Here is a 17,671-nt window from a genome sequence, read left to right as displayed (position 1 = left end):
ACGCTCTCCCGTTCGTTGTCATTCTCAAAGAAAACAACAAAAACGACCTTTCTCAAAAAACAGAAGGATTTTTCTTAGATTTTAACTAACTTCACAGGTTAAGATCAATTGTCAAAAGTTCCTCATGATATCATATTTCAAATTAATTTTAAAATTATCCATGGTAATCAAAATCATGGAGATCAAGTATTGCTATCATCTTTACTAAGATACAAACTTGCAAGAACAAGATTTGATTTAGTCTTAGAAGAAAGAATTAATCTTCTCTACAAGGAATTACGCCAAGAAAGATAATCATAAGACCAATCATAATAGTTAACGATTTGGCTTTGTTATAGTTTAATTGTAGCGAAATCCAACTACTACGGTCTTCCGTTTCGCTTTAATGGAGCGAAATTTATTAGATACCTAAAGAGTTGATCAAATCTGATGCTGACTTTAGCTAAGGGAAAATACACCGAAACTCGATTTCCATTGAATTAGTTTAAGTTTTCGTGCAATATTTGACGGATACTCGGTATTTGTTTCTGGTTTTCACTCTTTTATACTAATATTTCTCTTTTTCACTTTTTTTTCCCTATTATATTTCTTTTTCTTTTCTTAATTATCTTTTAACATATAGCAAACACTTAAATCTAACGGAAAAAGTAGTTGAAAAAATATACGGAAATGAGTTTCAGTTTTGTCAAAAATCTAAGCAATGCCCCTCACCCATAATGAGGTAACCTTCGTATGCATTTCAATTAGCTTTAATTTAAGTTATATCTAACGGAAACACATAACCATTGTGCTTGGCCTAAGAGAGCAAAAATTTATGTCACCTTGATTGGAATATTTGAAATGAAACTAATAAGCGGCATGTTCGATGAAAGGTAACAATAGTATTCACGAAGGAATGTGGAGCAAATCCTAGACCTGTAAAGGATGTCAACTAGAGAACTCAAATGTGTAGGTTCTTATGAGAGCCAAGACATATAGGGGTACAAATGTAACATAGTAGCTTGAGGGGTTTGTTCCGTCTAAAATACATTCTAGTCCAAATTCACATATATGGTAGGCTAGTGCTTATAGCGGTAATACAATGTGTGTTCAAATTAGGTCTCGAGGTTATTCTTCTTTTTCAATTTTCCTCGTTAATTTTTTTCCGGACTTCTTCTTTTTTATTTATTTTTTACATTATATTGATCTATTCTTTACGGTTGAAGTACAAGCAAGTTGCAGGTCAATCATCCATGGGACTCAAAAATCTTAATTAAAGGTTATTCAAGGATATTCATTGTCTATTTTTACCCTTAATTAAAGTTCGCACAAAGAGTTTTCAAGGAGGTGGCGTACTAGTAAGTTCTTTATCAAATAAGACCCAACCCTACAAGATATTCAACTCATTTTCTGATCCTCCCATCCCGCAATAACCATCCATCTTATAAATCTAATAACTACCTCATGTAAAATAGTTGGATAGCGGTCTTGTCCCATGTGTTGTCCAGCTTCGTCAGTTGGATAGTTCCTCCAATTCCCATGTGTTCTCTTGCAATAACCTTCTAGTATTTTCGGGTGTAGAACGACGCATGTATCTTTCATTAAATACCCGAATAATTGTGTCTAGAAACCTCTTAGCATGGTGGTAGATAGTGAATGCACCCATTCGTATGTAATCATCTATGCTATCTACAGGAATACTTTTGTAAGAGGATTATTATTGGGGCGTCACACTCCAACAGAGGGGTTTCATTTGGATTCTTAATGTCCAAAAAAGTGGTTATGGGATATCCTAACACATATACAAAATATCTAGATTACCCTTTAACTAGAAGTGATTTTACGTCCAGGTTTGGATTAATTCCAACCGTAGAATTTTATTTGCATGTAATTTATGTCCAGGTTTGGATTAGTTCCAACCATAGAAGCTCATTTTACGTCCAGATTCCTTTTAATTCCAACCGTAGAATCCGATTTTACGTCCATTTTTCTTTTAATTCCAACCGTAGCAGTGATTTTACGTCCAAGTTTGGATTATTTCCAACCGTAGAAGTGATTTTACGTCCAGGTTTGGATTAATTCCAACCGTAGAATTTTATTTGCCCAGGTTTGAATTAGTTCCAACCGTAGAAGCTCATTTTACGTCCAGATTCCTTTTAATTCCAACCGTAGAGATGATTTTACGTCCACGTTTAGAATATTTCCAACCGTAGAAGTGATTTTACATCTAGATTTGGATTATTTCCAACCGTAAAAGTTTATTTTACGGCCAATTTTTCTTCCCGCAAAAACTTTGTCCCAGAATTCACCAAGTATACAACAAAATTCATTAATTTAATTTTTATCTAATTAAATTAAATTAAAATTAACTAAATAAGGGTTGTTTAGTCATTACAAAATTATTTGAGATAAGGGATTTTTGATATTACTTATGGGTGACCCGTTTTTGTCCTATTAGGTGACGCCCCAATAATAACCTTCTTTTGTAAAGGTTCCTCATCACGTCCAGCATTTTCATGTATGGAGTGTGATCAAGTATCATAGAAGCATCTCTCTGTTGTAGAAAATCGGGATCAAATTTGCAAAATCGTTCTAAATTTTTTTTTAAGAAAGAACCATTTTTTAGGGACCATGGTTTTTTTTGTGGGGGACTATGATTATATTTTAGGTAAGACATTATAAGTAATCCTAAGTCACCCCTTATTTAAATGTTTTTCTTTATACCAAATTTATCCTCCTTAATTAAATGTGTTAGTTTAATGATTAATTAGTTATTAGTTAATGATTAGTAATGATTAGTTACCATTAAGAAGTTCTATTACAAAAAATTGAAAATTTTCTTTGCGAGAAATTTTAAATTTTTTTGCGATTAAATTCGGTTACCCAAATTTATGACCAAAAATGAACTTAATGATTAGTAATGATTAGTTACCAGTAAGAAGTTCGGTTACAAAAATTGAAATTTTTCCTTGCGATCAAACCGAACTCTATATTTGGTGTGACCACTAAATAGTTCGATTATAAAAAAATTTAAAACTTTTTACGATCAAGCCGAACTTAAAGTTCGGTTAAGAAACATTTTTTGCGATGCAACCGAACTAAAGTTCGGTTGGGAAATGTTTTTAGCAACTAACCGAACTATTAGGGTTCGGTTGGGAAATGTTTTTTGCTACTAACCAAACTAAGGTTCGGTTGGGAAATGTTTTTGCAAGTAACTGAACTATTAGGGTTCGGTTGGGAAATGTTTTTTGCTACTAAACGAACTATCAGGGTTCGGTTGGGAAATGTTTTTTGCGACATAACCGAACTAAGGTTCGGTTGGGAATTTTTTTTTGAGAAATAGCCAAACTGTTCTTCATGTTCATCATTTCCACTAGGTTCGGTTAGTTCGACAAAGTTTTTCATATAATTCCTAGCCGAACTTCTCTCTGCAACTTCCATTTTCAACTCATTTTGATGGTTAATACTCATTTTCAATCTAACGAGGAACGCCAAACAAAGAGAGAAGAAGAGGATAATTTTTTTTTCAAAACTAAAAAATTTCGATTCCCCCCTATTTTTGATTTTGATTTTGATTTTGATTTTGGTTAATAGATTCATTTATATTAGATATATATGATTAGATTTATATAGTTATTAGATTAGTTTTAATTTAAATTAAAGTAAAGGATAAATGTGTACTTACCTAACTTTAAGACACCCCTTATAAATATAGGGATGTCGGCCTAATAAGATCATGGTCCCAAAAAAAAACCATGTTCCCTAAAAAATGGTTCTAAAAGAATTGCCATGGCAAACCGAACAGCCTGGACGCCTTAGGCCCATGTCTACAGTTAAGTTTAAAGTAAACCTGCATCATCTTAGCATGGCGGTAACACGATATCTATGCATGCATTGTCTGTTCTTGACCTCAACCGGGATGGCTTGGTGCAATCATGTGCTCAAGTTGATTCTAGAAATTTGAAGGACCATAAGAGTTAGCGTAGAAAAAGAAACCTATTATAGGGGCTCCAAGAGTTTGGTTTGAGGGCTCCTATGGATTTAATTGTTCTAAATATACACGAGGGAAAACCTAATTTATATCAAAAATACAAAAATACCCTATGATACCTAATTACCAAAACTAAAACCTAATTAAAACAAAAAAATTAAACCTAAACCTAAACCTAAACAAAAAACTATATCCTAAAAACTTAAAAATATATCCTTTAGGGGTATTTGTGAAGACCCTGAAAAAGAGGATATTTATACAATTTCCACATCAAAAACAACAGGTGAGAAATATTTTGTCCGCATTGAAAACAGCTGATTATCTAAGAGGATGCAGCCGGTTATTGATATACGGTTGTTGCTCGAAATCACAATGAAGTTGCTTAGAAAATCTGGCTTTGGTGTGCATCGAAATCTTTGATAATTTTTGAGAGGACTCTAAAAAATCTTTTACACAAACTTAAGGTTAAATCGGTCAAATTAGAACTAGTTTTTCTTTTTGGTGAATTGGCCGCAGTTGGAGCAAACTCTTATATGTTGGGGCTATAGCCTATCGAGAGAAATGTTGTGACGATGAACAACACGAGTACCCCCACCACCAATTGGACAACTATGTTATGCCTATGTCGAGGAGAAATGTTCCCCTGGCTTCTGTAGAAGCGGGTGAACATTTATTACACTTCAGTAGGACTGCAGAGTGCAGAAGATATCGTATAGGTGGAATCTTTGTCCTAACTTAAATTTTTATTTCATTAACCAAGTCTTAATCAAAGAGACGGTTGGAGTCCCATAGGTGGCAGTCCTCAGCTCTGCGACATATACTTTCAGATGTCACTGCAAAGAATGCCAGAGTGTTGCAATAAAAATCAGACCATTCATATGGATAAGAACAATTTGTGTTGGATATTTTCAATATTGTTTGCGGCTATGTGGGGTTTCGGGGGCGTAGCCCCTGGAAAATGTTTTTGGTTTTGAAATTCAAAACCTAAATCGATTATGATAATTTTTTACAGTCGCGTCTCTTCCCATTAATGGATGACGACCTTTGATAGCGTCTTTTTAAGATGAAACGACATCTCCAAAAGACATGAAATCCTTTATAAATAGTGAAGGATTCTTTCCATTACTATGATCATCAAAAACTCTTTCTCTCTAAACATCTTCAGAAACAAATATAGTGTGTTCTTGGTTGGGTAAAGGGAGTACAACCTTTGAATCCAACAACGTTGTTAGGGCTTCATTATATCCTGATAGCAATATTTCGCTAACCGATTGTACTCACCAATTTATTGGGAAGCGTCGAAATAATTGCTGAAAAGAATCGCAAGGCCTTGAAGCTCAAATGATACAACATTCTTGTCTTTTCATTCTTGTTTTCATCCTCTATTACCCTGTTTTTTTTTAACAATTTGCCACATCCAAACAAAAGTCACCGATGAAGTAGAATTTAAAAATTCCCCCAAATGACAAAAAGATCGATTGTACCAAATCGTTAGAATCTTTTGGTGGTTAGGATGGATTTTCCCAGAGTCTTCAAACTTTCCCTCTTCTCCACTCCATACTAAAATATACCACTTGTTTATGACTCTCATGCAAAGTGCTGTTTAGCTGATACTGTGCCTTGGATGTGATGTTCTTACAGGAAATTATATATTCTCTCATTTTCAAGTGATATTACCAGCATCTGTCATCCTTATGTGCATTTCTAATTGCCATGCCATGCCATGCCATATATTATTCAATTCTTATTTATGTCGTGGAGTTTCCTCACTTGTGGCTTTCTTACTAATAGTCATCGGCATCCCACCATACAAGTGTACCTAAGAAAAAAAACTAGAAACACTGTACATGATATTTAAAAAAGAAAAGAAATTAGAAGAATATAAATTTTGATAAGTAGGCTGAGTGAATAAATCTTTGTAGGCCAAGCAAGTAAGGTATAAATCTAACAAGAATCAGAATTCGATCTCCAGTATAAATTTTGCAGCTCAGCAGATTTAGGGAGAAAACCCCAATTGAGCTGGCAGTCTATTTTCTATCATTTTTTCTCTATCTAATAAAACACCAGTTCAACCTCTTCTTATGTAGTCTTGTTTGTGAGTCAGAAAAGAAATGGGAGAATGGGAAAATATGAAACCTTCAGATCAAACTTCACAACTAGTATTCAAACCACTAATGATTTCTATGGTTGGAATAGCATTCACAGCTCTAGCAATCGTGACATACCAGTTCATTATAACCAAGTACTGTGTACGAAGACGCGAATCGATGATAGAAAGAAATGAATTAAGAAGTCATCAAGCTATGGTTAATCGCGGTGTTGACGAAAACGTACTTAAAGCTATTCCGATTATAACTTATCATCATCAACAACAACAACAAAGTAGAGATGAAGAAGAAGAAGTCTTTTGTGTGGATCAAACTGAGTGTTCTGTTTGTTTAGGTGATTTACAAGAAGGTGATATGCTAAGATTATTACCTAACTGTAAACATGTTTTTCATGTTCCTTGTATTGATCAATGGTGGTTAACTCATTCTACTTGTCCGATATGTCGTTCCCCTGTCACGGGACGGAACGATGACTCCGTATGTCTTCAAATACAAGACGAAGGAGATGAAGAAGGTCTAGTTAGTAATCAACATAATCAACAACAACAACATAACTGCGGCGAAGAGACTAATAATAATGAAGGTGGGAATTCTTCTATAATGGTAGGTTCAAAACTTAGACATTGTGTGTCACTTATATGGCCGGCTAATTATGATGATGAGGTTAGAAAACAACAATCTCTGCCTAAAACTGTTTTATTAAAGAGATCCATGTCTGTGGATTGTTCTTTTGTTTGCATTAAAATACAACCGAGAACCGATTCATCTTCTTCGTCATCGTCATCTTCGGGGAAGACTACTTCAAAGTAATTAGTCATCGATACCGGTAGTACCTAGAGGGTTCATAAATCACGATCATTGATCGATTATGATATTGAGAATGATAAGTTGAATTTACCCTGTTGAATTGGTAACAAATTACACAAGTAAGAACAGGTTTTTGTGTATAACAAGATATTACAAAAGTTAATCATCATATTCTTTAATCTTTCTTTCGAGTCATTTTTCCATTTCCTTATTTTATGTTTTTAGTTCAAATCATGGCTTACGTGTGTTTAAACCTAACAAAAGTAGTGATATTAGGTAAAGAGTTGCTAGCTACAGAATGATTCAAGAAAATAGGTCACTCAACAATAATTGTCATCCTCTGATTGATACAAATTATTTGTCCCTTGGGCTTATATATTTTTATTTTTCTATATTATGAGTTGTCAAACAAGGCTAAAAATGAAAAACGTAAATGGCCGGAATTTTTAGTTTAGCCAGAAGTTTGATACAGTAATATGTGCTGGTGATTATGATAAGTAATCTCTATACAAATAGATCAGGTTGATATAAGGATTATCAAATTTCACGAAATTATGAATCCAGTGGATCTGTAGTTCCCTAAATGAGCTAAGCTGCTTAGATTTGGGATTCGTCCTTTGGAGAGCAGGATCAGTCACCTAAATGTACGTGGTGTTGAGATATGCATGTGATTAATTTGAGGATGGCTTTATTTTTAATTCGGCTTACCTTTGCACTTTTGCAGACAATCGTACTAAAAACATAATTTAACCAACATTATCATTTTTCTTAGTGTTATCCATGTGGCTCGTATGTTGTATAACCTAAAAATTGTCAAAGTTGCAGCTAATCTTCTTTAAAATCCGGGTTTTCGGGGGGCCTTTTTCTGATTATTCCTATGGACAAGTATTGGTTTTAGTTGTTATTCTGAAAACATGCTCAAAAACCGCAGTCAGCATCTTGGGTATTGCTAACATTATTCTTAAAATAAATGCAACAATCAGATGGTGTTTACAGTGGGATCAAAATGCTTGAATGTGACCGGCACGACAGACTTTTGGGGAATAGATATTTTAATACGTACCACCACCACCATGAAACATAAGTGAGATGAACTACCTTATCTATCTATTGTCAGATCCAACTACGAAGTAGACAATCTAATAAGACCTCATTGTCAACTTATTTTCATGATGATCTTTTCAATAACGCGTCACGCCAGGAGCTGGAGACTCTGGACCAAGCAATTTTTCTGTTTGTCAAATAGTCTGAGCCAGGTAGACCTTTAATTTGGTTCAATTCAACTTCCATGTTCATTTGCAATTAAGCTGAACATCTGACTCGCATCAAACATTAGGTTCGAAAAAGAAAAAAGAGCAGATTGGTTAGAAAATATAGTTAAGTCCCAAAAGGAAAAAAAAGGCCCAAGACAAACTACCAACAAAAGAAAGCTCAAAATTCTTAGAAATTTAAAATGTAACACACTAGCATGCAGTAAAAATCATCTGAACTCCCACTTCTCAGTCTCACACCAAAACTGCCAAGAAACTAATAAGAAGAGGTACAATTAGAAAGAAGCAAGATTCTACTACGATTCTGATTTTAAAAAATATATATATATATATATATATGTACCACGAACTATAAATGTTAGCAAGTTCCCAGGAATTCCCAGACAAACATCTAAACAGCAAAGACTTACTTAAACAGGTTAGATCTGTCTGGCTTGTATGTGGTACTCAGCTTCATGCTTGGTGGCCTCACAGTCTGGAACACCAACGGGTATCTGATTTCCTTCTTGTGGAATCGTTTAGTACTCTCTCTCTCTGTTGCAAAGCTTTTCTGGGATGGTTGCAGTTTGATGATCTGGAAGCATGGAGATCTCACTCTGCGACAAAGGCCATATCAGAGTACATATGCTCTACGCAGCAATTTCAAGAGTTCACCTATTTGGCTTTGGTGACAGAAACATGTACCAGAGTACTTGATCCTGGTTGAGCAATTCTCAAATGTCTCACTTAAGGCTAGAGCTTAGTTACCAGTAGCAGGAGCAGGCCGGGAACACAATCAAGAATCATAAAACTTCTGAAGAGTCAAATTTGGGCGTGTTGGAAGCGAAAATTAGATGTTATAGATATAATAATTATTCTATTAATTTTCCAAATGCATAATCAAGAAAGAAGACAAAAACATATAACCTTAGTAACCATGAGAGGGGTTAGGAACGAAATCGAGAACTGTAAAATGTCGTAACACTCAAATTCGAGGGACGTATCGAGAACGTAAATTAAATTTATAGCATATATTAGTTATATTAATAATTTTCCAAAATTAATCAAGAAAAAATACGAGAAAAACGTTAGATACCTAGAGCATCTCCAATCGAGGGTGAAAAATTTATTTTCTTAAGACACATTGGATTTTAGACCCTCATTTACATAAAATGCATCTCAAACAGTAGGTCCTATTAATTAGGAAGGGTGTCAAAATAAATATGAAGGTCTTAGAGAAAGTCTTATATAGACATTGGAAATGACCACCATGTCATCTTTTTAATAAAATATTTATCTTTAAATAAAATTTTCTAAACCAATAGGAAAAAGGGAATCAATTTTATCATTATCCAAAATAACAAATCTTAGAAATATGACCCCCACCATTGGAGATAGTTCATAAGCAAAGCATCACAATTTTTGCCACATACATATAACCCCATAAATAAGGATCTAAATAAAAATTCCACGTAGGATTTTTAACACCCACTGTTGGAGATGCTCTTAGAAAATTTAGTGCAGTAATTTATCTCATTCATCCACTTCTTTTGTCTCTTATTTTTGTTTCGAGCATTCTGAAACCGACATTGTGCTTTTGTATCATGTTCGTAAACTTGGGGTGGAGGTATAGGTGCAGGGGAGGATGGAGGAGGAGGTATGGCTTTAGTAAATTAATTTGCTTCAACGTCATATATATAGTTTCACAATGTTGCTTTGATTACTTCAATAGCTTCTTTAATGTGTCTACTTGAGAGTTTAAATTCTAATTTCTGTACTGGGTTCCGTAATCTCCTCTTAGCCTAACAAGGAGAAGTTGATTATGATGAGCATACACTAATTTTTCAGCCCTATCAACGCCCATTTGTTACTCTTTATACTATGAATGTACCTATAATTGCTCCAACACCTCTCCGCACAAGATGTATTCACACTTTGAGACAACACTCCCACGGCTAAATAATAAAGTTTTGGTGCTCTTACACCGTATAAGCCCTACCATTATGTTGTGCTCATCTTTGCTCTATCTTTTACAGCTTGTCGGCGTGTGAAAACACTTTGTTACTTATAAAATCACTGATTTGGTATTTTATAATCGCAGCTTCGTCCTGCACTGGAAAATACTGTCCATTACATCTAAATACCCATTTTAAACCTTTTTACCAAAAATTTGGCATCTTCTTACTAACACCATCTGGAGCTGGTTTCACCATCCAAGAGTTTGTATGATACTTAAGGGAAAGTATATAAGCCGAACAATGCAACGAGATATTCATTTTGCTTCATTGCTGGACCACAATCTCGTGAACTATATCATAATTGACAAAATCATCTGCAAGAGTAACTTATAACATGCCTAGCATCGTATCCATTTGTCATATGCTTTTAGAATAACAGTTTTGTTGAAATATGAAAATCTAAGCATCCAAATTGGCTTCGTTATTCGCAACACTTCCTCTCCATTACTCTAAAAAAGTTACCATTCATGAAAATTTCTAGTGATTTAAAGGTCTTCTGCATTTGCGGGTTTCTTGATCTCTTTTCATTCATCTGATTGTAGAAATGAATGAATGAGATCCGTTATAGGATGATGTAGAAATGACTACATGGAAAGAGATCAAGAAAATACTACAATTAATACCGAAGACCGTGCAGGAATTACTACAATACATAAGACCGTGCAGGAATTACTGCAATTATGATGTATGACAATTTTGGAGTAATGCAGACAAACTGTTACAAGATACTCTTGTAAACAATCTTGTGATTTATGATATATTTGCCACGAAATTTACACAAACTCTTGGCTAATGAAATCAGCTCTTGGTGGTGTTAGTAAGAAGAAGCCGAATTTTGACAAAAAGGTTCAAGACGGGTATTTAGCTGCAATAAACAAAATGATTCCAGTACGGGATGAAGCTATGATTATAAGACACCAAATCAGCATTTTTGTGAATAACAAAAGCGTTTCCGCATGCCCACAAACTGTAGAAGATAGAGCAAGGATGCAACACAATGGTGAGGTCTAAACGATGGAGGACCACCAGAACTTTATAAGTTAGTAATGCAAGTGTTGTCTTAAAGTGTGAACACATGTTGTGCGGAAAGGTGTTTGAGCACTTATAGCTACATTTGTAAGATAGAAAGAAACAAATTGCTTGTCGATGAGGATGAAAAACTAGTAAAACTAGTACACATTCACTAAAATCAGCCTCCTTGCAAGACAAACAGGAGATTACGAAATTCAGTTTAGGAATGGGATGTAAACTCTGGATATTGAGGAAGCAATTAATGTACTTGAAGCAAGAGAGCAAAACAATGCATCTGATGTTGAAGTGAATAATAACTTTACTAAAGCCATGCCTTCTCTTATTCCTATATTTTCCCTTACACCGTTTACACCTCCACCTCTACACCTCTAAGTTCACAAGATATGTAAGCACGCAATCGATTTCAGAAAGCTCGAAAGGATAACAAGAGACAAAAGAAGTGAGTGAACTAGTGAGATATATCGTAGGAAAGTAGGCACTTTATTTTACTTTATTATGATTTTCAAAATGTTTTATGTTTTTCCCTTCTTTAATGAATTTGTAAAGTTAGTAGTATAACTAATATATTTAACCAAAGAGGATAAAGGCTAATCCTACCATCAAACGAAATATATTATTATGTGATACGATGTGATCCTTAAATCAACTCCAACTTCCAACGCTTTATATATAAAAGTAACATCACTGGAAAGATCCCCTGAAACTAGGAAACCACTGGAATAGAGAAAGCCCTGCTAAACTTAAAACCTAAGCTAATAATCTCATATAATATGAAACTTCTATCGTAATCAAATTAAGAACACAACGATCTCATTTTCTCTAAAAAAAATTACCTGATCCATTTTCTTTGAAAAAAGACAAGGATAATAATGGAACAAATCGCAGTGTTAATAAGAAATACCTCTTGCTCGCATCCTTAAATTACCTGCTTTCCAGAGTCCAATACCTAGCTCAATTTGACCTACAATTCAATTCCTCTTCAAGTTGAAACTATAAGTCGCAGAAAATAAATGTTATTCAATCACTGTAGGAAATATAAAGAAAGACATAAGATAATCCTCAAACTGTAACAGATATCGATCTCACCTTGCCATGCCAAATAGTATTTCTGTAACCAAAATTGACTTCTCTAAGATATATCATCGAGTTCAAAATCACAGAGGATCAGGTCCACTGTTTCTTCATCGTCTACCAATTCATTTTAGTTCTTCCTCTTCCGCCCTTCACGAGATAACTATATAGACCTAAATTTTATCGGTTGTCGGTTGATACCGGGAGGATGGCTTTTCAATAGAAGGCATCCAAACTCTGAACGTTTACCAACGTTTCCATGATGGTCCGGATTTTAACGAGCAGGATTTGAGTACCCCGGGAGCCAGATTACCCCAGCTCTAGCCCTCACGCATATCTCCTCCAGTTACCGTCCAAAAGAAGAAGAAAATACCTCCGGTAGAAGTCCCCTAATTCATTTATTTTCTAATCCAGTCAAAGGCATTCTATTAATTTACACGGTATATATCATACACTAGTCCACTAATTTACGGAAAATGGATCATTTGTCCAAATATTTTTAAATCACGGTTCAAATGGACGAGTAAAAAATAGTTTGGGTGAAATGGCCAAAAAAAATAGCAAGGATGAAACTGGATTCATCCTAGTTTAAATTTAAAAAATAGTAAGGATGAAACTGGATACATCTTGTGTAAATTAAAAATAAGAAAAAGTATTTGAAAATGTGCACGATGAAACTGGTTACATCCTGTCTATTTTTACATTTTTATCCATTTAAACAGTATCAAAATCTAACTGTCCATTTCACCCAAAAATTATTAATTTTGGTCTTTTTAACCAATTTTGTGACTAATTTATACAGGGGAATGTCTACACCCTTTACAATTCCAACAGTAACATTACAAATTGTAATGTGGGCAGTTATCCAAAGAGTAACCCATGTCTTTATTTCGTCCAACATTACATTTCAAGAAATTATGATGTGGATAATTATCTAAAGAGTAACTTATGACCAACATTACATTTCAAGAAATTATGATATGGCAGTTATCTGTCTTTATTTCGACCAACATTATTTCAAAAAATTGTGATGTGGGCAGTTATCTAAAATATAGTCATGACTTTATCTCGACAAACATTACATTCAAGAAATTATGATGCAGGCAGTTATCTAAAGAGTAACTCATGTTTTTATCTCGAAATAAACAATTTTAGGTTAGATTAAATACCCCTATAATAGAAGCCCAACAAATATATCCTCCCCCAAAATAAAAATACCCTCCCCTAAAAATCCTAGATTGTCAGATTATTATTATGCCCCTCAATATATTTCAGGATTATAACGTTACAGACTCACTTACTGTTGTATACGTTTCTAATCATTTCTATTTTTTCTCTCTCCTGTTGCTTCTTCTCCAAAACTGAAACCGCCGCTCAAAATAACTGAAGAAATCAAAAAATCAAAAACTGAATCATCACTGTAACTGAATCAAACCGTCAATCTATATAAATCTCAGTAACCAATTTGATTAGAATCATTTTTAGTTTCAAGAATCAAAAATCGGAGAAAAAATGATAGAAAACTAGGGTTTACTGAGTTTGAAGATTCAAACACAGGATTCAAAAAGGTAAACACTAATTTCATCCTCTACTTACTGTTATTGGTGAAGATTTTGGTTTCGTTTTTGATTTTTAACGGATTTGATTTTGATTTCTTACGGTTTTGATTTTGAGTTTGATTTTCAATTTCTGAAAAAAAAGTTCTGCATATATGATTTGATGTCGATTACTGCTACTATTTAATATAATTTGGTTTGGGATATAATTAGTTTTGTATTAATTAATTTTATTGGATTTTGAATTTGATTTTAGGTTGAACGGATTTCAAAGTTGCAGTTGCAGTTGATAGAGATAAGAAGTGATTTCAAATTATTGTACTCCCTGTGTGTTTGTTCTTCATTATTTGCATGTTAATTATACAAAAAAAAATATTAGTATTCTCTGAATGTGTGTTCTTCAGTTGATGTTGATGCTAGATAGGATCAACAATAGGAGTTGATTGATCCCATAAAATTCAAATGATTACGTGATATTGTTATGTTGCATGTTGATTGTAAAGTGTTTCTTCAATATTGATAATGATTCTACAGATCAACAATATTAAAGTTGTTGTTCATACTCATGGTAGACCATAGATGGTATCAACATCAGTAGTTGATTACATAAAATGTTGTTGTGGTAATTCTTGTTATGATTGTTGTTGTTGGTGTCAAAAACAATAGTTGATCACATGAAATGGTATCAACATCAGGAGTTGATCCAATAAAATGGGATCAACAATAGGATTTGATCACAGAAAACTGAAAACTAGGGCCATATTATACAAGTAACATTGTGTCAACAACAAAAGGTGATACTATTGATGGGAACAACAACAGAAGTTGATCCCATAAAAATTGAAAACCAAGTACAGTCATACCAGTAAAATGTTGTCAACAACAGGAGTTGATCTCATTTTTCTTACTGTTCAACTGTTATTGTTGTGTTATTTAATGAATAAGAATGCTGACTATATTATTGTTGTTTGAAATATAGCAATAAAATGAGGAGATCACCGCGGTTAAGCCAGAAGAATCAAGAAGAGGATCAACCGAAACAGATTCAGAAAGATGTAGGAAACAAACGGAAAAAGATATTGGAAGAAAATCGCCAACAGATTGAAAGAAAAATAAAGCAGAAAAATGATCAACCAGCGGAAGAGGGACAAAAAGATTCAGAACAAGACGAATCGCAACAGGTTGAAAAAGTTACAGCAACAAAGAGAAAAAGGGAGAACAAGAAGAAACTTGATGACAAACAGAAAGCAAAAGTGAAGAAGAAGAAAAATGAAGAGGAACCATCAGGTAAAGGAAAGAAGAAGATGATATCAGAAGAATCAAAAGAAGAAAAAGATTCATACAAAGAAGAGAACGAATCAGAGGAAGAGGAAAAAGAATCAGAGGAAGAAAAAGTAACCGAATATAGGAAGCCAACCAAAGAACTCAAAGGTAGAAATATTGAGTTGAGTTTTATGTTGTTATATCATTGAGTTGTTTAACTATTAAAAAGAAATAAGTCAATGGTTGAGTTGCATGTATGCTGGTAGGCCAAGGCCAAAAGAAGTTACATTTCAAAGGAGGTCTCATTTCATTGGTTGACATGGGGAGTTTTCTATACAAGAAGTTTGAAGTAAAAGATGGAGTAAATAAGAAGAAACCAATCCTTGCATAAGCACTGAAGGACACTCCTTTCTGGGATTCTTTAGCCCATTCTACAGAGTAGACACCAACAATATAATGACGCATGAATGGTTAGAAATGGTCAATATTGCAATGCGGCTGCTACTTAATGGATTTAATAAAGAAACCAAGAAGTTCATATATGGAGATGCCAATGAGTGCTCTCTAGAAGCAAGGGAATTCGCGTTGATCTTCAAAATGAGAAGAATTATAGAGAGTGAAGATTTCAAGAGAATGCTCAAATCAAAACACCAAGATAAGTGCAGGATATTCTTGAATACCAAGTTCAGGCCAGAGAAAGAGACATATTGTAAGGAGGAAATAACTAAGGATGAGGTTGAAAACAAACTAAGAATTGCAGCTGGAGATGATCCGACCCGGAGCATTTTGTCATACTTTTTGCCATGTGGTTGCGTGCGGTATTTTTCTTCCCAGATTCTGGAACAACAGGATTTGCGAGGAAATGGTTCCCTCATGTTTTACACATGGATAAAGTGTCATGGACGGATCACATTGTAGATTTTTTGATCTCGAACATCGGAAAACAAAAAGGAAAAAAAGGGATTTTTATTGGATGCACTACAATGCTACCAGTAAGTAAAAGACATGGATTTCAAAGTAAAATGTTTATATTTGTATATAGTACAATGTTGTATATAGTATGTAAAAACTAGCCTCTTTCATTTCGATGCATCCAGTATTGGTTATGTAAACACACTGGGGACTAAATCGACAAGAGGCAGGGTTTTGAAACCAAAACTCCGAGATTCCTAAGATGGAACCAGCACACATTGTGCAAGAAACTTCGCAATGAGTTTAGCGAAAAAGCTAGAAAGGGAATAGACATGACTTGGTTTAAACATCAGGTAAAAAATTTTCTTACTCTCTTTAAATTTCCTAGGACACAATACTAATTTTTTGTGTGTAAACAATGGAAGTTGATCCCAGTAAATGGATCAACAACCAAAGTTGACAAGTATGATTATGCACATTTTTTGTGTCTGTGTATTTAAATTAAAGGTGGTTCTGGTTCTGGTTTTTTTCTTTCTTAGCCTGCATTTTATGCTCATTCAGATTAGGATTAGAAAGAACAAGTATGATTATAGATGATAGAATTAAAGAAATGATACTGAGTTGGATGCACTATCTGAAATGTATTACATATTTTGTGTATCAACAATGGAAGTTGACCCCAATGAATGGAATCAAAAACCAAAGTTGGCACAATATCTGAAATGTATTAGAGAATTTTTGTGTAAACAATGGAAGTTGATCCCCAATGAATGGAGTCAACAACCAAAGTTGACACAATATCTGAAATGTATTAAAAAAAATTTGTGTAAACAATAGAAGTTGATCCCCAATGAATGGAATCAACAACCAAAGTTGATATAATATCTGAAATGTACTCCACTTAGATACTGCCTAAAATAGCGTTTTAGCTGCAAATTCATGTACGTCGCACCTCACTCGGGGGCATAGATATATTAAGGGTAGAATGTGAGAAAAAATAGATTATTGTCCAGAAAATACTTTGCTCACTGTATTGTACACTGGTTTGCAGGTTCATGAAGATTTTGTTGATCCAATTTTAGAAGAATAAATGTACCTGATTGACCTATCAGTACCATCACGAGAATTGGAAGAAGAGAGGCACAAGAACGAGAAGTTAGCAGAAGAAAACTTGTATCTTGAATGTGATAAGAAAGAAATAACTTATCAAAGAAGGGGTCAAACTAGAACATTTATGAGCAACATGATATTCATGAGAAATATTATTGACAATAACAAGGACATAATTCAGTTGCAACCTGCAGATGTGGAGTGACTTCAAGATAAGCGAGTACTCAAGAACAATACTATGAAGTAGCCACAGACTTCTTACAAACTGTGTTAACTCATAATACAAACGGAGAATCATCTGGAAAGGACAATGAAACTGACTTGAACGATGCAAGTGAGAAACCACAAACGGATGGAATAAATTTAGATGAAGAACCAGAAGCAAGTCAACTAACATTTTCATTGTCAGATGCTAGTCCAAATAATTTGGAAAAGAGCTTTGGGAAGGGTTTTCAAAGCGGACTGAGGATCCAGGTAAACCCTATGTTGAACTAGCACTTGGAAAATTGGAAGATGGGATTCGATGCAGGAAGAGAACAACAAAAAATACAAGAAGCAGATCTTCAGATCAGAA

General features: G+C 34.2%; 1 protein-coding gene and 1 long non-coding RNA gene across 2 annotated transcripts; one reads left to right on the top strand and one right to left on the bottom strand.

Annotated features, from left to right (window-relative positions):
• The first annotated feature begins 5,800 nt into the window (after positions 1 to 5,800).
• Positions 5,801 to 7,080, top strand: LOC113308485 (RING-H2 finger protein ATL52-like). Its single transcript, XM_026556951.1, has one exon. It carries the CDS (start codon positions 6,082 to 6,084, stop codon positions 6,886 to 6,888), a length of 807 nt encoding a protein of 268 aa, XP_026412736.1. The 5' UTR covers positions 5,801 to 6,081; the 3' UTR covers positions 6,889 to 7,080.
• Positions 7,081 to 8,296: 1,216 nt separating this feature from the next.
• Positions 8,297 to 12,506, bottom strand: LOC113313278. The gene is made up of 2 exons (XR_003341773.1): positions 12,272 to 12,506; positions 8,297 to 12,175 (listed from the first exon to the last, which is right to left on the bottom strand). It is a non-coding gene; the product is annotated as an uncharacterized LOC113313278 (long non-coding RNA).
• Between the last annotated feature and the right edge of the window lie 5,165 nt (positions 12,507 to 17,671).

Source organism: Papaver somniferum, chromosome 9 (genome assembly GCF_003573695.1).
Source record: "Papaver somniferum cultivar HN1 chromosome 9, ASM357369v1, whole genome shotgun sequence".
Classification (NCBI taxonomy): Eukaryota; Viridiplantae; Streptophyta; class Magnoliopsida; order Ranunculales; family Papaveraceae; genus Papaver; species Papaver somniferum.
This window is presented reverse-complemented; position numbering and strand designations above follow the sequence as displayed.